Below are 26,072 nucleotides of genomic sequence, written 5' to 3'. Positions count from 1 at the left end.
TAAGGAAGAAAGCTAGAACTGCAGCTAAGAATATCAGTGAAAAACCTTTATGTTTAGTAGAAAGGAGAAAGGACTTGCACAAGAATTATCTGAGTGATAGATAATAAGAAAACAAAAGGAATGAAAGGAAAGAGAAGAAAGCATTAAAATATGGACTAAGGAGGTATGAAGTGGAGGCCATGGATAAAATTGCCAACGAGCTGGAAGATTCAGCTAGATGGTATAATAGTAAAATATTGTACTGGCATGTTAATAAATTCAGAGAGAGTAGTCAATCTGGACTTAGCCCAGTAAAAGATAGGAATAGGGCCACAATTAGTGATAAGGAAAGAACTAAAGAGAGATGGGCCGAACATTTTAAGAATTTGCTAAACCGAGGTACAGTTGCAGGAAAAGATATAGAGGAAAATGAAATTGTTTGTGATACCTTGGATCTGAAGGAAGATTTGTTTTGTGAGGAAAAACCAACAATAGTACCAAAAGGATTTAAAAATAACAGGGCTCCAGGTACTGATAGGGTGGTAAATGAATTTCTTAAATGCGATGGTTCTGAGGTTAGAAATAAGTTACTGAGGATTATGAATATGATTTTTGAAAAAGGGCAAGTACCTAACGATTTTAGGAAAACCTTCATTAAACCATTTTATAAGAAAGGTGATAAAAATGAGTGTGGTAATTATCGAGGCATTAGTCTGGTCTCTGTTGGTAGTAAATTACTTAGTAATATGATACTTTTTAGACTGAGAGATGCCGTAGACAAAGTTTTAAGAGAAGAACAGTGTGGTTTTAGAAAAGGTAGAGGATGTGTCGACCAAATTTTCACTCTTAGGCTAATAACTGAGAAGTGGCTGAGTTGTCAAACACCTTTGGTCCCCAGTTTTATTGATTGTGAGCAAGCGTTCGATTCTGTTGATAAAAGAGCTTTAGCAAAGGTTTTATCCCTGTATGGTATACCAGACAAATACATTAGAGTGACTAGTGCTATGTACGAGAATTACACTGCTGCGGTTAAGGTCGGAAATGAGGTTAGCAGCTGGTTTTGTGTTAAATCAGGAGTTAAGCAGGGTTGTGGTCGATCCCCATTTATGTGGATCATTTTGATGGACTTTGCCTTAAGGAGCACAGGAAAGGCAATGGGAGACCACGGAATCAAACAAGGAAGAAAAAGTTTCCTGGACTTAGATTATGCCGGTGATTTAAGCATCCTAGATGAAAGTGTGAGCAAAATGAATGAAGTTTTAAAGGTTTTGCGAGTTCAGGGTGCTTGAATAGGTTTTAAAGTTTATGTTATAACGACTAAGTCACAGATGCTAGGAATAAGTAAAGATTAAAAGGAGACGCTGGATAATGATAAGGATGATCAGGTCGGCAGCTTCACTTACCTTGGTAGTATTATTAGTAAAGATGGTGGGAGCAGTGGAGATATTAAAAGTAGAATAGCCAAGGCTCAGGGTGTTTTCTCACAGTTAAAAAAAGTTTGGAAGAATAGGAAGATAAGTCTGCAAACCAAGATTAGAATATTAGAGGCTACGGTGATGACAGTGGTCAAATATGGCTCTGAAGCATGGGTGCTAAGAAAAGCGGATGAAGATTTTCTAGATGTTTTCCAGAGAAATTGCTTAAGAATTGTTCTGGGTACCCGACTGACTGACCGTATTTGAAACAATATGCTGTACGAAAAATGTGGTTCAACACCGCTCTCTAGGGCTATAATGAAAGAAGGGTTGAGGTGGCTAGGGCACGTTCTGCGGTTGAAGGATGACAGATTGCCAAAGATTGTTCTTTTTGGCCAGCCGACTAGGGCTAAACGGAAAGTAGGCCGTCCTCGTCTGGGGTGGAAGGACGTCATAAAGAAAGATTTAAAGGAAATGGGAACTTCGTGGGCGGGTGTAAAAAGGGAGGCTTTAAATAGATTGGGATGGAGGAGGAGCGTGCGTAGCTGTGTTGGCCTCAAGCGGCTTGGTGCTGCGGTGAGTTGTTAGTAGCAGTAGTAGTAATTTGTCTTATGCAAGGTTTGAACCAAAGCACCACAGCCACATGTAACTACTGTTACCGATGCGTTATCAAGTCCTGTACAAATACAACAGCGTTTCATGCTTTCTACTATGCCCAGTCACCCGTTTATGTTGTTTTATTCATACCAGGAGGGGTATGTAAAAGGAGTAAAATTGATGCAGTTTTGTTACACTGTCATCAGAAGTGCATATACTGACAAAATTTATTAGTAATTGAACATTTGGAAGTGATCGAAATATGACTCCTTTACATACCATGAGGCATCTGATGGGGTTAACTAAAAGATTAACCCTCTGACATAACTGAAGACAGTAGATTAATATAAAAAGAGAATAAAAGAAAAAAAACACGTCGCAAAAATAACAAATTAATGACATAACAGCGGCTTAACAACCGCTATAACAAAATTAAACAGCATCAAATGACCGACTAAGGCAGTAATGTGGGCCCAGCCTTATGCAGGAATCAGAAATAAGTTTATGTTGATGAGGATACAAAACAGGCATATCAATATTCCAAACTGAAAATGATTTTCCTACTCTGAGAAGAGTGTGGCAAAAAAAGAAGAAACATGGACTACCGAAAATCACAAACACGAATTAGACAAGATCACTCTTGCGAAACAAATGGTAAAGCCCAGACACAAAGATATAGCGTAGCCACACAATGTCAAATAAATTTTTGCGTGACCCCACCTATTCTAATGGCCACGGTTTGTGGCAATCTTAGCATAAGCGATTTTTTAATTTCTCTTCAATATCAGGTACAGTTTTACCCACCATCAACCTTGAAACAGAATCGCAGAGAGGGGTCCCAAGCCAAACAATTGTACTTTTGATCACATGGGGCTTACATAAAGTAGAGATAGTGGCCCCACCCCCGAATCAAGATATAGATTTAGGAGATATACAAATAAAACGAGATAAAACTCGAGACAAAGAAGTAATTGTTTTGCGTAGCATAATACAAGTGGCTGATATGAGTTTTATACCAAGAACCAAATGGAATTAAGACAGCTCTTTCCTCTGGTGATTCAAATTATAAGAACAAAAGTTATCCGATAGTCATTTTTAGTATTTTATCCTGGTGTTTACTGACCCCTTTCTCTCATATTAGATTATGAATCAGGGCTACTCTTTGTAATAAGCTTATTTATCTTTTTCAAAATATCTTATGAGAAAAAAATACTATGGTTTTAGAATATCAGGAACACAGTTTATAGAATTAGCAGTATGATCATTCCCTATCTCACCCAATATAAAAACCCGGACCGAGGTGCGAGTGCTCCAGAGAACGTTTTTGCAGATATAAACATAAGCGGCATTAGATCTTTTCACGGGTAGACAAGTCAGATTTCTCTTGGACTTCGTATTTTTTGCCAGAAGAAAAATATACGAATATAGAAGTTCGTTACGTAAGTTAACTTGTAAATTACGTCAGAACCAAATTTAGAGACAGCCATTTAGCAAAAGAAAAGTAAAAATTTTATGCAAATTTTGTTTACTTATTCAATGACGGTGAGCCATTTGTTATGTTTCAGACTGAAATAGAAAAAAAAAGACAAGTGGAGGCCTTAAGAGAATACAGCACAAATAAGGTTTCAGAAAGAACCCAGTTTACCTCATTCGAAAGAAAGAAAGCACTTAAGTGAGGGTGGGAGTGTTGGCTTGGAGGAGTAGATGTGCTGACGACAACTGTGTTTCCAAACCTGGCAATCGATGTGATACAAGCCATGCGTGCTGAACGTACTATGTTGTAAATTTCATACCGTTAAAAAGAAAACCGCAGTAAGCCCAAGGCTTGTCATAAAGGACAGAAAAGCCTTGACTCTTTATGCTCCACGGCTTTTAGTTTCTAATTTGCTACTTTTATTTATATTATTATTTTATTATTTTATATTATTTATATTATTTATATTATTAAATATATTATTATTTTATATTATTATTATATCATTATTTCTTATCATTATTAGTCTAAACCATCAGGCTTCTTTAGAAGCAAAACTGTAGCAAGTCCATGGTTTAACGTTAAGGGCAGAAAAGCCTTAACTCTTTATGCTCTAGGGCTTTTAGTTTCTAATTTGCTACTTTGTTTTATACTAGAAATGTCAGAATGAGCAGTAGATGCCTTAAAAGAGCTTGGTACAAATAAGGTTTCTGGAAATAAAATCTAAATTTACCTTATTTGTAACATTCTATCTTATTAAACAAACAGCAATTGTATGCACGTATATTTATTTATTTATCTGTAATTTTTTTCTCTAAAACGGCACAATATTTTTTTATGATTATTAGCATACTACCATTCTCCTATATGAAACAACAATCTAGATAGGTAACAACTTTGGGAAAATTCTTTTAGGACCCTAGTTTTGGAAACAACTTGACATGTCAATGACGTCACATATACTTGGAATAGTTATAATAAATTTTGCTGAAGATGATTTTAAAAAGATGGTTTCTAAGCATCTTAAAAAGCACATTACAATTTAATTTATTATATAATAATACCCCCATCCCAATCAAAATTTTATTTTAGGAGCCTCATTAATCGTATGCCCTGTATTAAACTGAGCAGTGTCATTACCAATATATTGATTTAAAAATAAACCAAAAAGTAAGCAGTAAACTTTAAGCTGTACTTTATTATAGCAAATCCTTGTTACCGACGTGTTTCTATTTTCTTTAGGTCTATATTGTATTTTAAATTCAAATTAAAATAAAAAAAAAGGTTTTTTTTTAACTGAAAGTAAGGATCAACATTAAAACTTAAAACGAATAGAAATTACTCCGTATATGAAAGGGGCTGTCCCCTCCTCAATGCCTCGCTCTTTACGCTAAAGTTTTTTATTGTTTTAAAAGATAAAGTTGTGAGACAGAGTCAAACTTTAGCGTAAAGAGCGAGGCGTTGAGGAGGGGACAGCCCCTTTCATATACGGAATAATTTGTGTTCGTTTTAATTTTTAATGTCGCTCCTTACTTTCAGTTCAGGAAAAAATGAGCGTGGGAGGGGGCCTAGTTGCCCTCCACTTTTTGGGTGACCTAAAAAGGGAACAAAAACTTTCAGATTTCGATTGAATGAAACCTCCCGCGATATTCTAGGACCCCTGGATCGACACGATCACCCCTGGAAAAAAAAACAAATAAAACACGCATCAATGATCTTTCTTCTAGCCAAAAATGGAGAATTTCGCATTTTTGCAGATGGGAGCTTGAAACCTCTACAGTAGGGTTTTCTGATACGCTGAATCTGATGGTATGATTTTCATTAGGGGTCTATAACTTTTAGGGGGTCTTTCCCCCTTTTTTCGAAAATCAGCAAATTTTCTCAGGCGCCTAACTTTAAATGGGTGGGATTAAACTTGATTAAAACTTATACATTTGAAATCAGCATTAAAATCTGATTCTTTTGATGTTTCTATTGGTATCAAATCCTGTTTTCTAGAGTTTCGGTTACCATTGAGCCGTGTCGCTCCTTACTTACAGTTCCTCACCACGAACTGTTTGATTATTGTGTTCCCAGTGGTCCTGATATCTAACCAGTGAATATCGGGAGAAAAGGCTCCTTTGACCGGAAAAGAAAACTTTATCTCTTGGAAAACTTGTAAAACTGCAGTCAAATTATATTTTCTTTTCATGTCCTCGTAAAAACTGAGCCTGTGCCTAAAACAATACGAATTTACATTATGTTTAGTGAATATTTTGTGATTTTGGTAAATGAGATGGGGTTTTTGTTTTAAAATCGGGCATGTAAGAGGCAACTACTCTACTTTTTTTTCTTTTTTCTTTTTTTACAAGCAATGTAAGTCCATCAGCTTTTTACTAACGGTAAATACAAAAAAACAAGTTTTTTAACTGAAAGTAAGGAGCGACATTAAAACTTAAAACTTACAGAAATTATTCCGTATATGAAAGGGGCTGTCCCCTCCTCGACGCCTCGCTCTTTACGCTAAAGTTTTTTATTGTTTTAAAAAATAGAGTTGCGAGAAAGAGTCACACTTTAGCGTAAAGAGCGAGGCGTCGAGGAGGAGACATCCCTTTCATATACGGAATAATTTCTGTTCGTTTTAAGTTTTAATGTCGCTCCTTATTTTCAGTTAAAAAAACTTTTTTATTTAATTTTTGAAAGTTTTTGAATTAATGCAGGTTTTGATTTTGGCTCACCATACATGAATAATTAAAACTAAATTTGCATATTAATTTTATTTTTTTGGTTAAATGGCTTTCTCGAAAGTTGTTTAATTTTATTTACGAACGTTTTTATTAGTAATAAATATACGTAACTTACGAATTAACTTACGTAACGAACTTCTATATTCGTATATTCTTATTACGTATATTAGGGGGTTCGCTCCCTAGTTAATATCTCGCTCTTTACGCTAAAGTTCATTTTTTTTTCCAATTCTTTAAGAATGGCCCCTTAATCACAAATGCGTTAATTAGAATAAATAGCTCTTATGAAAGTACTAACAAAAACTTTAGCGTAAAGAGTGAGGTATTGACTAGGGGGCGAACCCAATCATTTACGCAATAATTTTGGTTCTTTTAAGTTTTTTTTTCTTCTTACTTTCAGTTGAAAGACTTTTTTTTTATTTAATTTTTGGTCGTTTTTTTTAAATAATTCTGGGAAATCCGGTGCCCCCGTCATATCAATGTCCCTTCCCCCATGGAAACTTCCTTCATGGAAAGATCCTCCAAATCAACCCCGACCCATCCCCTCCCCCCACTACCAGAAAAAATTCCCCCCTGAAAACGTCTGTATGCTTCACAATAACCAATACTATGTAAACATTGGACAAAGCTCATAACTTGCAGCCCTTCCCCCGGGGACTGTCGGAGATAAATCATCCTCAAAGACATAGTTATTAAATTTTTCGACAATGCTGAACAAAATTGCTATCTCAAAATTTTGATCAGGAGAATTTGGGGACAAAATGAGTGTGGGAGGGGGCCTAGTTGCCCTCCATTTTCTGGTCACTTAAAATGGGCACTAGAACTTTTAAATTCTGTTCGAAAGAGCCCTCCTGCGATATTCTAGGAACACTGGCTCGATACAACCACCCTGGAAAAAAAAAAAAAAAAAAAAAAAAAACAAAAAAAAATAAACACGCATCCGTGATCTTCCTTCTTGCAAAAAATACAAAATTCTACATTTTTACAGATAGGAGCTTGAAACCTCTCCAGTAGGGTTATCTGATGCGCTGAATCTAATTTTATGATTTTCATTAACGGACTATGACTTTTAGAAGGTGTTTCCTCCTTTTTTTGAAAATAAGGCAAATTTTCTTAGGCGCTAAACTTTTGACGGGTAAGACTAAACTTGATCAAACTTGTATTTTTGAAATCAGCATAAAAATCTGTTTCTTTTGATGTATCTATTGGTGTCAAAATTCCATTTATTGGAGTTTCGGTTACGGTTGAGACGGGTCGCTCCTTACTTACAGTTCGTTACCACGAACTGTTTGATACGAGGAGGTACAGGGATGAATGGAGTAGCAAGTATATGTGAAAATTACTACCCATGGAAAAACTGATTATTGCTGATCAGTTTTGCCATGAAATTGTTACACCCCATTATCGATTACTGTATTATCTGAACAGAAACGTGTACAGTTTTTGTGGGAACTTTCTTGTTTCATGTGTTTCTTTGTATTTAAAAATATCGAAATAGTTGTACCGTTGGATCATTCCACAAGGTGAAGGACATCAACTTCAACCAAATGTCTACTCTGCTAGAAACTCTTTACCTTTCTTCCTTCACCTTCATATTCCTTGTGTTCACCCCAGACTTCACAAGGAAGATTTTCTCAAGATTGAAGTTAAAGCCAGATATGAGTGGTTTACTGAATATCAAGTAGCCAACAATAAAAGAAAGAAGATTATTCCCTGAGATTACCCTCTTATTGAGGCGTAATAATGTAGTTTAATATGATCAAACTAACCCGAGGACCCGCTTCACTTTATTTAGTTTTGTTTGATAAGAAGAAGATGAAAGGCAAAGAATCTACTACGAAAGTCTTTTAAAGCTGAAAGATGTCAGACCTGCAGTACATGTGTCGGTTTTCCTCCCCATTTAATGAAGAGAAACAATCTTCTAATCTCCTTCTATGCTATGGTTAGCAGATCCACTGGCCCTGTTAAACCTTTTCATTTAGAATCCGTCTGGTCAACCCCCGTTCAACTGAACTTATGTTTAACTCAATGCCCCTTTAAATCAGCTTTGGTCGATTGCTTCAGTATTAAAAAGATTCAGTCCTTCCAATTCAAGTATACAAGTTTGTTTGAAGGGTTTGACTCTGCCAAGTTAAGGAATACTTACATGAAATTGTATGAGAGGAATACACTCTAAATCTTAATTATTCTCCTTCTACAATAAGAATTTACGAAATAGTAGCAGAATGTGTAAAGACCTCAGTATTTCCAAGTCAAATTTCTCAGTCAAATACTGAACCTTGCTTAAAATTACCAGACTCGTATCACTGGAAAGATCTTCCAACTATCTTTGGAACGTTGGCTGTGTCCAAATTATAGTTACATCCTCTATTTCATCAAATTCTCTTTTTCCTTATACTGCGTTTGGTGCTAGTTAAGAACCATTGACCATTCGTTTAGGCCCATCTATCTGTAGATCTTTTTCAAATTATGTCTTTGAACTAAATTGAACCTTGCTAAAGCGGACTTCAGCATAATCTTTTATGCAAATAGGCTGCTGTGGCAACATATCTAGAGTACTTTCTTAAAGTACCAACGAAATCAAACTACAACAATTTTCGTCCCCCCCCCCTCTGGACCCACCTTAGGTTATTCATGCCTGAAGACTGGGATTTTCTAATGTGTTCATTTTGGCTATTTCAAAATTCTGAAGTTTTTGGGATAGTATCACATTTCCGTCAGTGGCGCCACTTTGATCCCTGAAAATGAATAAGCAACACTAATCGATAAAGTTCACAATGCTTTTCGTCCGTAAAATTCAATTTAATGAACTGTTGATTCCCATAGACAAAGACACCAACAAAGAAAAGCTAGACCTTCTGAAGCTGTTTTGCGCCATACACCGGCGGATCTAGAGGAAAATCTTGGGGGGGGGGGGGCCGCGCCGGACACAGGGTGCCAAAAACTGATTATACAGGACTAATTTGATAGCTCTTTATTTATATGAAAACACTGCCAAATATGCTCATTAAGGTAAAACGTAGCAAAATAAAATAAAAACAGTACCACACTACACAACTAAACTCAATCGGCGAGCTTTTCTGAGAGCGAACATATCGATAGCATCGTCTGTTTTCGGCAGTTCGTCTCTGTAAGTCTGCATGAGTAGTAGAGCCTCCAACCTCTCTTCAGTCATCGTGCTTCGTATTGATGAACATGTCCTGTCAACCTTTGAAAACATTCGTTCTGCTTCACAGGTTGACACAGGAAGCGTCGCGAGAATTGTCAACAATGCGAAGATGTTGGGAAATACATTTTCCTGACAACTGTTCAGCGCTGAAATAGCTGTTTTCGGTTTTTGCACGGTTTCCTTAGACCAATACTTGTTCCAAATCTCGAACTCGGTTTTAACGTCTATCTCCGTACCCACGAGCAGCTCCTTGTACTTTTCGTACCCTGGCTGAACGTCCTCCCAGCGTTTGCCATTAACCACAGCCGGGATCAAAGCTGAAAGTTTTGCAGCATTCGTAAAATGGCAGCTGAACCGCTCCGTAAAATCAAGCAGCATGGCGTCCAGGGCTGGAATAAATGCCGCCATCCTATAATGACTTTCTGGATCCATCTTGGGTACCCCTGCCCGGTATGTAGAACGTGAAGCTATGCGTGGCTGCGTTACCTTGATGGTAGCATCAATCTTTTCGGCCATTTTCAGAAGATCTTCGTAAAGCAGTCTGAATTTGGTTTCGGCATGTGATCGCATATCTTCCAGCATTGCCTTCACGCTGCTAATGAGGGACAAGGCTCTCACGAGGTCACCATCCTTCTGTTGTAGTGACTCGGCCAAAGGTTTCATGATCGACGAAAACGAATTCAGGCAAACCAGTCCTACGAGTGTATCTGATTTTTCAATGCAGGATCGTAATGCATAAGCTCTGCTACTTGCCTCTCGATCGTGCCATCCTTCCATCTCCTGCAGAGCAGAAACGATCGACGGAAGGGAGTCCCAAAACCTGCTGATTGCTTCGTGTCTCTCTACAAATCTCGTGGTACAAAGACTGACGAGTGTCTCTGTTTTAGCTTTGTCCGCGATAAGATGCTTTTTAGAAGTCTTGTTCTCTTGGCACTTGAGCTGAAGTGAGAAATTGTGTCTCGAACAACGTCTTGGGCATTGCGCAGAATGGGAACTGAAACTATCTTTGAACATGAGAGATTTGTGGCATGGCTCACACAGTGGAAGTAATCTGCCAGTTCACACTGGCGTTTAACTTCAGCAGCAGCACCATTTGTCAAGCTTGCCATGCTAGCAGCTTTGTCGTATCCTTGACCAACGCACTTTGACAAATCCAGATTTGACTTCCTGACCTCACTCAACAGCAGCTTCCCGAGGCTCTTGCCGTCTAGCTTCTCTTCGATGCTTCTACCGTCGTCACTTTCCTCATCTCCAGCGAGTCTTGACAGGGTTTGAAAGGCATCGACAACTGCAAAAGGATCTTCTCGAATCACGTATCCCTGCTCGGTTTTACACACATAACGACAAACAATGACCAGCAGCTCCCTGGTCTGCCTGTCTGTTGACTCGTCCGCAAGAAGACACCAAACCGTTGCTTTGTTTGCTTTTCTCACTACTTCGGTTTTTATCATTTCCCCAATTGTTCCAATCAGTTCATTCTGGATCTGTTTACTCGTATATTTGGCGTTGCTCGGTGCATTTTCAAGTAAATTTTTAAGTTGCGAGTCTCCACTCTGAATCCGATACCGAAGTAGGTGGCGGAAATTCCCGTCGTTTACTGCTGTAATGACATCAGAGTCTTGGATATCCAGTTTGCCATCATCACGGTGGCCACGAAGGGGGATATTCAGTGCCCCGCAAAGCTTGACAGTTTCAACAACGCTTCTCAAGAGTGCACGGTTCTGCTGTATTTGCTTGACCCTTTCACAGTCTAGAGCATTCCTGATATCTTGATCTTGACTACCGCGCTGAAACGTTGTTAGCAGCGCGGCAGCTTTTTCCTGGCAGTGTTTGTGAAACTGTGCTTCAGCATGGTTTGTCAGCGCACCATCTTTCCCGGTAAGTTTCGAATAGTCTTTTAGCGGTTTCAAGACCAACTTTTCCATTTCTTGCCCTCCGCCGCCTCCAGATAAAGCCGACCATCCTCCTCCGCTTTCGTTGGTCCTCATCAAAACACAAACACTGCACCAAAGGCCTTCGTGGTCTGGATGACGACTCACTGCGAGCCAAGGATACCGGGCAAGATGTTCGGTATTCAAGCGACGCTTGACTTCGCCACCTTTTCTCTTTTGTGTCGAGACTGGAAGATCAGATTGGTTCTTCGGCTTCCACCTTTCGTTCATAAAAAACATAATTTCGCCAGAAGACAACTGATTTCGCTCTTTCAGCGCTACTGCAATACCAAAGTCATTCGACGGCGTGAAGTCAGTTTCAGGTGAAGAAATAGCGCTTTGATTCTGCTGCGGGTGCGGGGACTGTGAAATCAGTGTTGGGCTATGTACCACCAAGGTTTGAGTACTGCTTCTTGATCCTTCAGTCGGCTGATCAGTGTGTGTCGTTTCGCCGAAGTTTGTTATGAAGGCCGTCTGTGAAGTGGACGGAGTTGTTGGTGACAGTTCGTTCTCCTGGCTGAATGCGTTTTTGTGCATTCCGACCGTCGAATCAGAGTGGGCATCAGAAGTTGCCGTCGTCTCAACATCTAACAAAAAAAAGTTTCTCTGTTAAAGTTTGCACAAGACATTTATTGTAAACGTATATACACTTTGTATAATGGCTTGCTTTAGTAGATTTAACTCTCAACATGGTGAAGGCAGAATTGGAACTAAATTTGAAAATAAACTGAATCAGCAACATTAACTTTAAACTCCCCCAACAATCTTGAACTTTCATACTCCAAAACTATTTCTAGGAAACCCGGACTTTAAAATAAAATACCACCCTAAACATCACTAATTTAATTTGCAACCCCAAGAACCGATCCCCGACATATGCTAACAAATATTTTTCAAGAGCTGAAACCCGAAACAATTATCACCGAAGTTTACAAGGCTAAAGAGAGAGCTTTAACTGCAAGAAATTGAAAGATAATTTCAGAGCTGACACAGTGTGTCGGTAAAAATACTGCTTTAAGCCAATATCATAACCGTCAGGCGAGACGAGTGGGCTGGTAAAAATCAGGTCAAACGCTTCGGACAAATTGCATACGAAGAACACTGTACAAGAGGGACCGTATGAAATATATAACAACAACAGCAGCTGGTAAGCGATGAAGCTTGACGAATGAGCCTTATCAGGAAAGCTATCCGACAATGGGCTAAAGATAGAAATTAGAAGTGTTGATACCCACTTTAAACGACACTCCTTCCTTATTGTTCTATCTTTAAAAGCTTACCTTTAATCTGATCTTTCTTGGCAAAATAATCAGAGATGTCCCTCGATCCTTTACGGCTTTCCGCCATCATTCTTTGTTTCTTCTCTGTTCTATATTCATGCCAGTGCTTCCACTTTGTTCCTACTAGATTTCTGTTCCGTCCTTTTGAAAATCCTGAAAATTCTGACACCCGACCATAGAAAATCCGACTATTTTTCCGACACTATGGTAGTCCGAAATCCGACAAATGTCCGACTCGAACCGAAAAATCTGACAAAAGTCCGACTTCAAGAATGAAGCTTCTCATTTTCTACACTATTTATAGACCTTCAGAACGGCTCAAAATGGTTTCTCAAACGTCTTCTTCTGCAAATGATTTTGGCAATTTCAGCTTGCTGTTGTGTTAAGCTGAAAAGGATGCAGTGAGTCGCCTTTTAATTATCCGATCCCACTACTCCCGCTTTCATCCTTTTGGCTCTTCTTTTAGCACGCAGCCGTGCTAGAAATTCCTTGCGCTGACGACGCAGCTATTTGCAGTTCAGACGTCGTGGACCATTAGCCAAGACACTATGTTTTCAAAACGCCGTCAACCGCTTCAAGAAGAAAATGAAGTTGCACCGAATTTGTTGCACCGAAAAACCGAAATTGTGAACCAAAATCCCTCTTCTGGGCGTAAAAAAAGCCTGTTTATTTTGTTTTCCATACTATTTTACCTTCTGCTTTGCCTATTTTTCCATCAGATCAAATGGCCAAGAGCAACTTCTACTTCTTCTTGGGCTGCTGTGTGGCGATATTGACCACGTTTTAGACAGTGTTATACCTTATGGGCCTAATGGTCCAGTCCAGTACAAGCTCTCTACGAAGGTGACGAACGCGGTGACGATTTCAAAAATGCTTAGCTACTCATGAGTATTCATTTATTAGAAAACTGGTATCACAAATCAGACTATTAACGTAAACAAGTATGGCAGTCTTTGGCCATAGTTTTGCATATTCAAAAGAATAAAAAAAAACCAAAAAAAACGCTGTTGCTGCTGCCGTGTAGATTGCACAAGTTCATAGGAATATGCCCAAACGAGCGATGTAAGCCTGATTGTAGAAGCATAAGAAAATGTATCTGTTTTCTGCTCTCAAGATCAGCCCGGCGATTTTCGCCGTGTACGAGACATCCAAAATAGTGGAAAAGTAATGCAAAACAGGGTTTTCGATTTCTGTTTTCTTTTAGGAGAGAAACTTGCAGCTTAAACATTCATTTATGCTCAATACCCTCTTACGTCGTTCATCTGCACCTAACTTACACTAAAGCTGTAGTTCCACTCGACTGAACGCACTTGTCTGCCGTCGTGTTTGCTCTAACACACATGAGTCGTGTTAAGAGGGGAGCATAGATCTCGAAGTCTCGGGCCACAAGTTTCTTTACTTTCATGCCAGACTTGTCCTGCATGATAGAGGTAAGGGTAACACTTTTGAGCGAATTCCAATGATCTGTTTTCACGTCTTTCAACGTAGAAAAGAACTGCTCGACAACTGCGTTCGAAAACGGCAAGGTCAAAAGATACTGCACAATCACAACTATGTTTGAGAATCTCTGTGTACCATTTGGAGTTTTCAAAGAAGCCACATTAAGCCAGAAATCACAGACGTCTGTTACATCTGGAAGATCAAAGATCAGTAGACTCCGCCATTCTTCTATAATTTTTCGTGCAACCCACGATGGTGCCTTACACCGCTAAAGGTTCTTTTGGAGAAAAGTGACAGCACTGATATATAAAGCTTTCACAGGGTCAAGTATTTCTCACAATGTAAACAGTTCATCTTCAAATGAAAATCACTGCTTGATTTGCTTCACCGCCTCTACATACAACTTCTGAGCACATTCATAGATGACTTTCACTTCACGCTCATCTGCTTTTTTACTCGGGTCTGATTGCAAGGTCTGAAGAGACTCGTGAGCTGCAACTCCCAAGTACACATTTTCCACTGCAAGGTATTCAATTGCGTTGTCAGGGTCAAGATTCAAAGGCGAGGTTGATCTGACGTAGCTGGTCTTCATGAATTTCATGGCCAGTTTTCTCAAGAGTATCTCCACTTATAATTTTATTTTTTGGAATGAAAAGAAGATTGAAATTTGTAAACAGCTCCAGTACATAGAGCTGGAACTCAAGCTGAATCCGAAGCAGTGGATTCTTTAGGGCTTGCCATGCCCAGTCGTTTGCGTGGGTGGGATCTTCAGCTACAACTAACAAAAAGTAGCTACAAAGTGCATCCCAATTCTGCAATAGTCGCTGAACGCACATCCGAAGTGATAGCCAACGTGTCTGACCTGGGGCAAGCACATTCAGGACGGGGGTGTCAGTAAATAGCCGATATAGTTCAAACTCAGAGCGCCTTTTGGCACTGATGTTGAAGTGATTGTATACAGTCCGATGTAGATCTTCCAGTTGCTTTGGCAATTGTTTGCAAGCATAAGAAGCCACCAAATGAATGGAATGGCTGCTGCACTTGACACAACATCACAGATGGGAATTTTTCTTTGATTCTGCTGACAACGGAGTTCTCACACCCAAACATAGTATTGCAAGTGTCTGCACAGAACCCAAACCAGTTCTCCGTAGGTATCTTTTTATCTTCAAATACTTTGCATAGCAGATTGAAAATAGTTTTCGCCTTCCCGTCGGAACACTCAACCATATCTAGAAATTCGACTTCTACTTCGAAATCCTTATTGCAGAACAAAACTGCAATTGCAAGTTGTTTTTTTACTGCCACATCAGTTGTTTCATCAATACTGACAGAAAAAGGTGTCAATCTCAACTGGTCACACAGTACTTCATTGTAGTGCGGTCCTAATGCCTGTCTGATCACATTTGTCACAAAATGTCAAAGCTTGCCCAGCCTAATTTTTTCAACAACAGCCTTGTGTGGCAAAGTTTTCAGAAAAGGTACAAGAGTTTCTATAAATGATAAAGACAGATTGTTTTCGACAATGAAAGCAGCCAACTTGGCCTTTAGGCTTTCTTCTTCGTTTTTGTCTGTAGTAAAGATATGATCAATCCTTGTAGTGAGCTTTCTTGAAGCCTCTAATTTCCTTACACTTTCACTGTGCTTCGCACTCTTTGCTTATTTTCGGAGTTTGAATTTACCACAACACGAGGACTGACTGCAGTGCGAACAGAAAGCCTTCTCATCAGAAGACTTGTCCTTTGCAAGCCACCCTTTAAATTCAGGGACGTTCAGCCAGCTGTGTCTGAATTTGGCTTTTTTTCTTCTTAGCCTTCTTTCTTGGGAAGAATTTTTTCTTCTCCTTTTCTTTTCCGCCTTTCTTCCCCACTAAGATATTCAATGTCAGTTTCAGAAGATGACGAGCTGTCCGACATGATGGTACTTCCTGCAAGCAGACTTGATAAGTAAAACGTAATAAGTGTATTACAGCAAAGGATCTATAAAGTATGCTTTACTTCAAAAAGAAAGAAATTCACTGTCTCTTCACTGTTGAAAGCTGGTCCTCTTAAATCAGAATTTGATATTAACAGAGATATTAGCAAAAGATGAACCTGTGAAGCACATTAAATAATTGTATAGATGATATTGAATTAATCTTGTAGATGATAAGTTTGCTGTTTTCAATACAGTTTGACTGAATAATTGTAGCTTTCTTAATCTCAATAGTAAAAAAAAAGAAAAGAAAAACGAATGTGAATTAAACAGCATATGACGCTTTTTGATATATTAGAACAAAACTAATCTATCACACAGGCTGCCCCAACCTGAAAAAAAAACAGCGTAAATCTACTGTACGATAGTGAGAGTAGCTTTAAACGAAATTGAAACCCTCTTGACCTTTTAAACCTTCCTTGTAGGATACCCTAGCTATAGTCAGTCAGGAACTCTACTCTTTTGAGACTATTGCGCAATAGAGCCAACTTTGCCTGATAAGTGGATATGCTACTACTTAGTGAATGCCCAAAACGAGATACAGTCCCGAGAGAGCTAATTTCCACTCAGGAGAAGATCTACCGATTTTTCTCCTAAGTGGAAGTTAGCTGTGCTTGGGAATAATTTCACTTTGGGCATTACTGACAAGAGACAGATTTTCTCATTAGAGGAAGTTTCCTAGGTCGGGTGGTGATCGCAAAATCGTAGAGTTCCTGACCGGTTAGCTATAGCCTACTGCTCAGAGAAACTCTTTTTTTTTCTCCTTCCATACCCCAGTTCCAGACAAATGCAGCCCATGCAGGGTACACGTAGGCTAGATGTAGGCTATCCTGCTTGATGCAGAATCCATTTATTCTGTCCTGAGTGGCCATAGTGCTGCTCAGGATAGCTACGATGGTTCAAGTGTGCTTTGCAGATCAGTTCTGGACAAATTCTGGGTAATTTCTCTGTTAGAATTAAACTTGACTTCAAGAAGATTGCCAGAATTACCAGTCTTTTACCGATCTACATACCTTGACCCAGAACCAACTTGCATTCTTCTTTTGAGTAGGCTATTTTGAGATTTTAAAACATTCTGAACCTGTGAAGCACATGGTGTCACTAAACCATGTTGGCCTAGCTCTCCTGTAGGCTACTATGTTGGCATTAGACTTTCTAATCTTATACTGGCATTGGAAAAAATTCTCACCTTAACTTTCCTCAGATCTTGAAATTAACTGAAATATCAGAGCAGATTGAAGCACAGCAGGTGTAAATTTTCAAAAATTGTGCCTTGTCAAACTGTCGCCGCTAACACTAATGACTTTCTGAAAATCCCTAACAGAATTGGCCTTCTAATTTTACTAGTTTGAAAATCCTTTTTTATTGGAGTTGGAGACTCCAGTAGTCTAGAAAAATACACAAATCTGAAAAATATCCGTTTTTTACTGAAAATCCGACAAAATTCCGAAGTCCGACACGTTGTTTTTTTGTCCGACAAGAGGGCCGAAAATCTGACAATGTCGGAAAAATCCGACAAAGTGGAAGCACTGATTCATGCCCTGATTTTTTTTTCCGATCCATTTTAAATGCGTTTCCGTATAACTGGTCTAACACACGGAGCAAAAATACTCCGAAGGCAGTGGCAGGGTCGCTCGCGCCTAGCCTCCCGCCGGTTGGATCTAACCACCCACGCAACTCCCCAAAGACATGCGTTTCTCGTAAGCATTCACAAAATGTTTTGCTCGTTTAGCACGTCCCAAAAATAAACCCAATAATCATGATTCGTGCAGTGTCGGATTTGAACTTTAGATAATGTGATAAAAAGAAAGTAAAAAATGACGGCGTATCCGATTTTTTTTTTTAGCGTCGGCCTTAGTTGAATCATTCACAAAAAAGGGTCGTTTGCACGATGGATGAGAGGGCGCCAGAAAATCTTGGGGGGGGGGGCAGGCCCCCCCCCCGGCCCCCCTGGATCCGCCGCTGGCGCCATATGTTCTTACTTTTTTTTTGGTCGATCTTTCACCCACGTTTCTTCTTGTTCAAATGTTTTTTTTTAATCAATGAAAACAAGGTTTTAACAGAAAGTAACCTTACCTTAGATTTTAGATCCTCGTGTGCCTCCAGAGGCGCTTAGAGCATGTAAGAAGAGTCGCCAGTCATCTCTCATTGCTGCGGCCGCCCATATATCTTCCCATTCAGGTTGGATTGAGGTTTGCGAGGTCAGCCCGGTAGCTGCGTCGTAGGGTATTTTTGAGGCGTCCTCTTCTTCTGATACCACGTGGCACCCACTTAAGGACGACATTCAGTAGTTGAGTTTTGGACATGCGGATTACATGACCGAGGTATCTCCGCTTCCTATGTTTGATCACTTTGGTTATCAGTGGTAGAGATGTCTTCTGTCGTACAGTAGCGTTTATTTCTTTTTGGGATCAGTGGATATTTAGAATACGCCTTAAGCAAATGTTTTCGAACGTAAGAAGATTTTTTTTCAAGCATTTGATTTATGTGCCAAGTTTCAGAACCATAGCAAAGCGTTGAGAGGATGTTGCTGTTGAACAGTCTCAGCTTGAGTCGGAGAGAGTACTTCTGGCTGCGCCAAATTTGAGACAGTTTCCTGAAAGATGCATTAGCCCCGCTGATTTTTAAGTTGACTTCTCGCTGACAGGATCCTGAATTGTGGATGGTGCTTCCTAAGTACTTGAACTCTATGACATGCTCTATCGTCAGGCTATTGCATCGTAGGTCAAGCGGAGGTCCAGTGTTCGCCATACTTTTTGTTTTGTTGGTATTTATCTTAATCCCAAAAGGTTCGGCAGCGTCTCTGACTTGGTTAAGGTAATTCTGGAGCTTTATTTGGCAGGACTTTAGGAGGCTGATATCATCAGCGAAATCAACATCTCCGAGTCTCTTATTATCCAACTGAATCCCATGTCCATCGCAGGTCCGGAGAATACAATCAATGATATGAGTAAATAGCAGTGATGATAGCACACAGCGTTGTTTCACCCTGTCATGATACGAAAGTAACGGGTACTCCCATTACTTGTCTTCACGCATCATTCTGTGTCTTTGTAGAAGTCTTCAATGATTCGAATGAGCTTATCAGGAATACCGTAGTATTGGAGAACCTTCCAATGCGTTTGGCGATCAACCGAGTCGAAAGCTTTCTCGAAGTCTATAAAGACCGTGTAAAGCTTATTACGCCATTTATTCGCTTCTTCTAGCAGCATTCTAAGAGTAAATACAAGATCAGCGCATGATGAGTTTGGCCGGAATCTATGCTGCTCCTCTCGGAGATGTTTGTTCAAAGCCGGTTGGGTTCTGTTAAGGAGTATAGTCGCCAATAGTTTGCTAGATGTTGATACAAAGCTGATACCTCTCCAGTTTTAGCACTTTGCAGCGTCGCCTTTTTGAATATTTTGACGAGAGTAGTTTTTGTCCAATCCTTAGGAATTTCTTCTGTTCTCCAAATTATAGAGAAAAAAGTGGTCCACACAGTTATGCTTGCAGCTACTGAGCATTTAATCATTTCAGCCGCAAATTGGCCTTCCTCAGGGGACTTTCGATACTTCAGCTTCTTAGCCGCGTTTAGTGTCTCCCCACCAGAGGGTACTTTAATATCGACTGCTAGATTTAGAAATGGTGTGTTTGGTATATCTGGAGGATTAGCAGGTGGTTGTCTATTTAAAAGTTTTTCGAAATGCGACACCCAGGCTTCGCTCACTTTGTCAGGGTCAGTCATAAATCGTCCAAGCTCATCTTTGACGGGTCCATCTGTCTTTTGACTTATCCTACTATCTCATTGGTGATGCGGTACACTGACCGAGAGTCTCCCTATCTAGCAGCTTCTTCAGCCTTCTGAGCCTTCTGTTCAAGGCTACGGCGTTTATCAGCACGGACGCTCTTCTTTATATTGCGCTCTTCCTTATCAAGCATAGCATACTCTATTTCAAGAGGGTGTCTCACATCAGGGGAAAGAGTGTTGAGAAGATATTTCTTACAGAAAGTAAGGAGGAACATTAAAACTTAAAACAACCATAAATTATTCCCTTGATGAGGGGGTTGCCCTCTCCTCAACCCCTCGGTCCTTGCACGAAAATTTATTTTTTGTCCTAATTCTTTAAGAACGACTCCTGAAACACAAGGGTCATCGGGTTAGAATAACAAGTATTTTAAAGCATTAAAAACTTTAGCGTAACGAGCGAGGGGCTGAGAAGGGGGCAGATCGCCTCGTCCACGGTAGAATATCTTTTCGCTTTTAAGTTTGAATATTGCTCTTTACTTACAGTTGAAAAAAACTTTCTTTTTATTTATAAGTAGATAGAGCTATATTTTGGTTGATTTCTCTAGTCTCCTCGCATTGGTTTCTCCTTCTGTTCTTCTATTTTCTTGCATGTGTTGATAAAAAAAAAGTTCTGCCTTGTTTTTTTTACGTTACCTTTAGTTCTGTCTTTTAGATCTGCATTTTATTTGGAAAATTAAAAATTTATACCTTCTATGTTTTTGCCCATTTTTTACTTTCTATTAAAGAGCCTAGTTTTTTAGTCATTGTTGGTTGTCCCGTCACGGCCATTGCCTTCTAATGCAGTAATTCCACTAAACTTTCTACTTTCTTTGACATTCATGGGTCTAAAATTATTTGTGTTTTAGGAGAGATTGGCAACATCACTGGCCGAAAAGTGTGCTGAACCTTACGTGGCACCAAATGACTTAAAAAAGGACGAGCCTTTTGATATGACTAAGAAAAGTCAAACGCCTACTATGGATATGAAAGAAGGAGAAAACCGAATTAATTGTGGTATGTTTAATGCACTTACAAGAATGAAATTGTTTCCTTTGCTCTATTTTAGCGTTCTTTCCTTTGTTTGCCAGATTTGTCATTTTATACTGACATTAATTAAAAGGGGCACAACTTATTCAAAATTAACACATGAAGAAATGAGATTCTAACGCTAGGCGATTGGGGGAATATGGCTTTATCAACCTTGCAATAAAATCTTGAACCAGGGACGTACGCCGAGGAAGGGGGTGGCCTACTCTCCGCGAAAATCTAAATTTCCTCTAATCCTCCATGCTTTTTATTCAAATTATCATCTATTAGGCCTATTTAGCAAATTCAAAGTTTCATCAAGAAATGGGATGACGTTGATTGATTTATCTGCTTTTCATCAACTTTCTTAGCTTACTCTGTGCAGATATGCGCTATATTTCTTCTTATTGAGAAAATGTTTCTGGCATTTGTTTAAAAGCTTCATTTAACTAAATGTATTTGCTTCACATTTAACAAATTAATATACAATAATGTTTAAGTGCGCTTCAGCTGTTATATAAGAGAGGCGGTGGGCCATAATGTAGTCAGGGGAGGAGGAATATGCCTCAAAAAGTGTATTTTAATGCCCAATCCTTACTCTCATCGAGCCTTTAGATAAATATAGAATGAGTTTTGGGGAAGGGAGGTGGGAGGTAGACCCTGATATTTAATCCCTCAATTCCTGGGAGTATTTGGTCTACGCCGTTATTATTGGTGCTATGGAGGGGAGTAATAGCCCTTCACTTTGTGACACTCCTTATCTATGGAGCATAAAATATTACATTCACATGTCTACCGACAAAGAAGCGGAAAAGGTGAGGTAGGGCATTATAAGCTTCATCGGGAAACTTCTTGGGGGGGGGGAGGGTGTGGGGTTGGCTAGTGTCACTAGGAGTTTTGGTTGCTGCAATTTTAAACTTTAATGTTTCTGTTTTCCTATATATGTACACATTTTCGTGAGACCTCCTGTTTCTGTGTATTGAAACATTTTATATCTCCCTTCTAATCACATAAAAATGTTTCTGACATTTATTTACTGATTTTAAGATAGTACAGGGTGAAGGCGAGCGACCTATAATGCTTGTTGATTTATTAATTGCTAGCAAAGTATTTTTCAAGCGATCTAACTTCATCTATAAAAATTAAGAAATTGTCATTACCTCTCCAAAGGGTGTTTTGGTTGTATTTGAAAAAGGTAATAGCATTGATGAGTAGCATTTTCCTAGCTCAGGAAGTTGCAATGATGCATGGATAATACTTACGGGAATGAAAATACACCAAATTAGGTGGTTGAAAAGGTGTTCGTTCCTAACTTCAATCCTCCCCACTTTTACGCTTGGAAGTTTCTGTGAATACAGGATCGCACTGGTCTTGCCTTGATTTGGTTCCCATGGTTTGAACCGAAATTTGAGCCGATTTTTTTTTCCAAAGTTAGGACCGGTGTCTTTTGGCTGTTTCTAGCCTTACATATAGACAAGGAGTGGAGGTCCCAAATCCTTATTAGGACCATAGATTGGTCCTAAAAGTATCATTCATCTAGCACAAATATTTTCAAAGCTTGTGAGAAGTTAGTGTTCTGAAGGACGGCGGGAGGGAAAAGGTAGGAGCTTAGGAACATATACTTGGATTTTAATTTCAGACGTTGAGCGTGTCCTGAGAGTTCCATTCACATACCAAAACAGCTACTTGGGATCAGGGACGTCACGAACCGAGGGGAGGGGGATTCCCCCCAATGGCCTGAGTCATCCGGTAAACAAATCCCAATCAGTAAAATAGTGGCGTGAAGTGCCACAATTTTACTTGCTGAATTTTTTTCTAATATGGGAAATGGGCTGATAGAAACATATGGCGTTAAATCCATGAAAAAAGATCAGTCTCCATCGGTAAAAAAAGAACCAATTTTAATAGCAACATCACCCAAATCAGTTGGTAAAAATGACCAGCCAGTCGGTAAAATCCCCCCCCCCCCCCAAAAAAAAAGAAAGAGAGAAGAATAATGGCTTGTGACGCCTCTGCCTGGGCTGGCAAAAGCTAATCTTCCACACATCCACTTTATTTTTTCCCTTTTTGATGTCGAAAGGCTCCCCTTGCTCCACTCCCAAGGCTCCCCTCGAAATTATGTCTCTGGTTTTCTGCTTTTTTTGTGTAACGAATCTATAAAACTGCAATTCCCTTTGTTTTATAGGTACATATAGACATGAGCCTTAGGTGACCTACGGGGGGATATTTCTTAGAAGGGGGTATAAAAAGCTTACATTTTTATCTATATTTCTACGTTTGCTTATATAAAAGGTTGCATTTTCCATATAACTTTTCAGACTTGTGGGCCACCCCTCCCCCACCTAAGTATATGTTTCTGAAGTGTCCGATCCCTACAATAATTCCTATTTTTATAGAAAAAAAAAGATGATTTAAATACTTAAACAACTCTTGCTATAAATGACAATTCTGACAAATGTTGATGCTTGGACCAAAACAGTATGTTTACTTTTCATCTTGGCCTGAGGTTCTATTCCTTATTGATTTATTAATCTATGCTTGTACTTAATCCCCCCTCATTATCCGTGAATAATATGCGACTGCAAAGATAGCTTAAAAGGACATTTTAGTAGCATTTTTTTTATCCTAGGTCCTATTCATTAGCCGAACTTAATCCATTCTCAACTTAATTCCATTTTAAAGCCTTAAGCGGATTATGTTGCAACTTTGATAAATTTCAGAACAGCTGCTTATTGGGCCTGATTAAAATCTGGCTCATATTTTTTGTTTAGATTTTAATCTTTATGCCAAATCTTCTCGAAATACAGAAAATGTACTAAGGCACGGAACATTTCTAAAACGAAATGTAATTGATAACAAAATGTTGTGTGTTTGTATCAAAATAGAATAGGGTTATGCCATCATCGAGGGATAACCAAATTTTAATAAGGGTGTACATCCCGTTAAGCTTGACACGCCTATGGAAAGTGTGCTACATGTGCTACATGTGGGTGAAATTGTGCCTATTTGTGTTGTGGAGTGTAACAACTGGCGCTCCGAGAAATACACCATGCGGAGAAGATTGGGAAACCCCCTTATTTTATGTCCAGTCGGTAAAAATCATTGTATTTATCGAACAAAACCCAGGTTTTAGTAGAACTAGGACTCCTCTAAGAGTGTAAGATTATAGCTTTGGTCAAAAACATGCAAGACCTGACTCGATGCAAAAATAATCTGGAGGAAAAAAAGACCCGCTTTTTCAGCGAAAAGGCAGTCATGACACCATTTTGAAAACGAATTAAGGAATGGATTTCAATTTGTACAAGATCAAAAGTGGGTTAGAGGCATCGGCACTGATGCGTTATATGGGCCTTTAAAAGGAAACCAGTCACGAAAAACCCGCCAGACGGGTTAAATCAATTGATCGCTATAGAGTAATGCAAGGCAAAGCGTGGTTTTCATTGCGTTTACAATAATTAAACTGTTTTTTTTTGGGTTTAGGGGGGGGGGGTAGGTACCAAGAATAGGTTAGGCTACGTATTTATTATATGCTATGCTTTATCACCCCCCCCCTAATGTGCAAATGTATAGCCCAAATTTGTTTATAAACTATTATATATTCATCCTATTTTATTTCATTTCATTAGCATCAACCAAACTTGACTTTTTAGAAAGGCCCATATAATGTACCAGTATCGAGGCATCTTTATCTCTTCTGTGTTGGTGCAAAACTGTCAATTTCCATCAAAACCTTGCTTCGGAATTGCCAGCCGAGGTCAATTCTAGATTTAAGTCAATATTTTATGTAAGTTAATAATTGAAACACATTTAGCATACTGGCAGAAGTTAAAATTGTTAAAAAGACAACGCTTTGTAAAACCTCTTTATTTACAATTACTCTCAACCAACAAAAAGACAAAATGAATAAAAATTATATATACATGAAAATAATGATAGATAAATAAAATAAATATCAGTAATATAAAAAAAATCCCGTGGCACCACCTTTCCCCAACCAAATATAATAAATAAAAAAAAACAACCAATTAATTAATCGTTGTCCTCTCCCCGCCATCATTGCGAGGATTATACGGCAGGGTTTGTATTTTGCATTTTTGAATTTCAACCTTGACTACGAAGCGCATCAAACAGTTCGTGGTAACGAACTGTAAGTAAGGAGCGACCCGGCTCGATAGTAGCCGAAACTCTAAAAAACAGAAATTTGATACCAATAGATACATCAAAAGAATCAGGTTTTTATGATTATTTCAAATATATAAATTTCATCAAGTTTAGTCTTACTCATCAAAAGTTGCGCGCCTGAGAAAATTTGCCTTATTTTCGAAAAAAGGGTGAAAACCCCCGAAAGTCATAGAACCTTAATGAAAATCACACCATCAGATTCAGCGTATCAAAGAACCCTACTGTAGACGTTTCAAGCTCCTATCCGCAAAAATGTGGAATTTTGTAATTTTTGTCAGAAGAAAGATCACGGATGCGTGTTTATTTTTTTTTTCCAGGGGTGATCGTATCGACCCAGTGGTCCTATAATATTGCAGGAGGGTTGATTCAAACGGAAATTAAAAGTTTTAGTTCTCTTTTTAACTGACCAAAAAATTGAGGGCAACTTGGCCCCCTCCCACGCTTATTTTTGTCCCAAATTCACCCGATCAAAATTTTGAGATATCCATTTTGTTCAGCATGGTCGAAAAATATAGTAACTATGTCTTTGAGTATGACTTAATCCCCCACAGTCCCCGGGGGAAGGGATGCAAGTTATGAACTTTGCCCAATGTTTACATTGATTTTTGGAAAGTATATAGACGTTTTCAGGGGGAATTTTTCTGGTAGTGGAGGGATCGGGGGTTACGTGGGAGGATCTTTCCATGGAAGAAGTTTTCATGGGGGAAGGAACATTGCTATGAAGGGGGCGCCTGATTTCCCAGCTTTGTTTAAAAAACGATCAGAAATTAAATGAAAAAAAAAGTTTTCAACTGAAAAACTTTTCAACTAAAAACTTTTCAACATCAAAACTTAAAATGAACAGAAACTATTACGTTTATGATTGGGTTTGCCTCCTAGTCAATACCTCGCTCTTTACGCTAAAGTTTTTTTTAGTACTTTCATAAGAGCTATTTATTCTAATTAACGGCCTTTGTAATTAAGGGTCATTCTTAAGGAATTGGATTTTTTTTTTTTTTTTTAGCGTTAAAGAGCGAGGTATTGACTAGGGGGTGAACCCCCCTAATATACGTAATAAGAATATACGAATATAGAAGCTCGTTACGTAAGTTAATTCTTAATTTACATATATTT

The 26,072-nt window shown here is 38.9% G+C and overlaps 1 protein-coding gene across 4 annotated transcripts in view; it reads left to right on the top strand.

Moving 5' to 3' along the window:
* dve (SATB1_N and homeodomain domain-containing protein dve) overlaps window positions 1-26,072 on the top strand; it is a 172,454-nt gene that overhangs the window by 101,136 nt on the left and 45,246 nt on the right. For all 4 annotated transcript variants that reach the window (XM_089089048.1, XM_089089047.1, XM_089089049.1 and 1 more), the window contains one exon: window positions 20,618-20,765. In XM_089089048.1, the coding sequence (XP_088945174.1) occupies window positions 20,618-20,765 (148 nt within the window). The remainder of the gene's footprint in view (window positions 1-20,617; window positions 20,766-26,072) is intronic.

Source organism: Artemia sp. Qi Xiang Cuo, chromosome 5, assembly GCF_049724085.1.
Source record: "Artemia sp. Qi Xiang Cuo chromosome 5, ASM4972408v1, whole genome shotgun sequence".
Classification (NCBI taxonomy): Eukaryota; Metazoa; Arthropoda; class Branchiopoda; order Anostraca; family Artemiidae; genus Artemia; species Artemia sp. Qi Xiang Cuo.
Note: the sequence above shows the minus strand (reverse complement) of the source record. Positions and strands in the feature narration are given on the sequence as shown.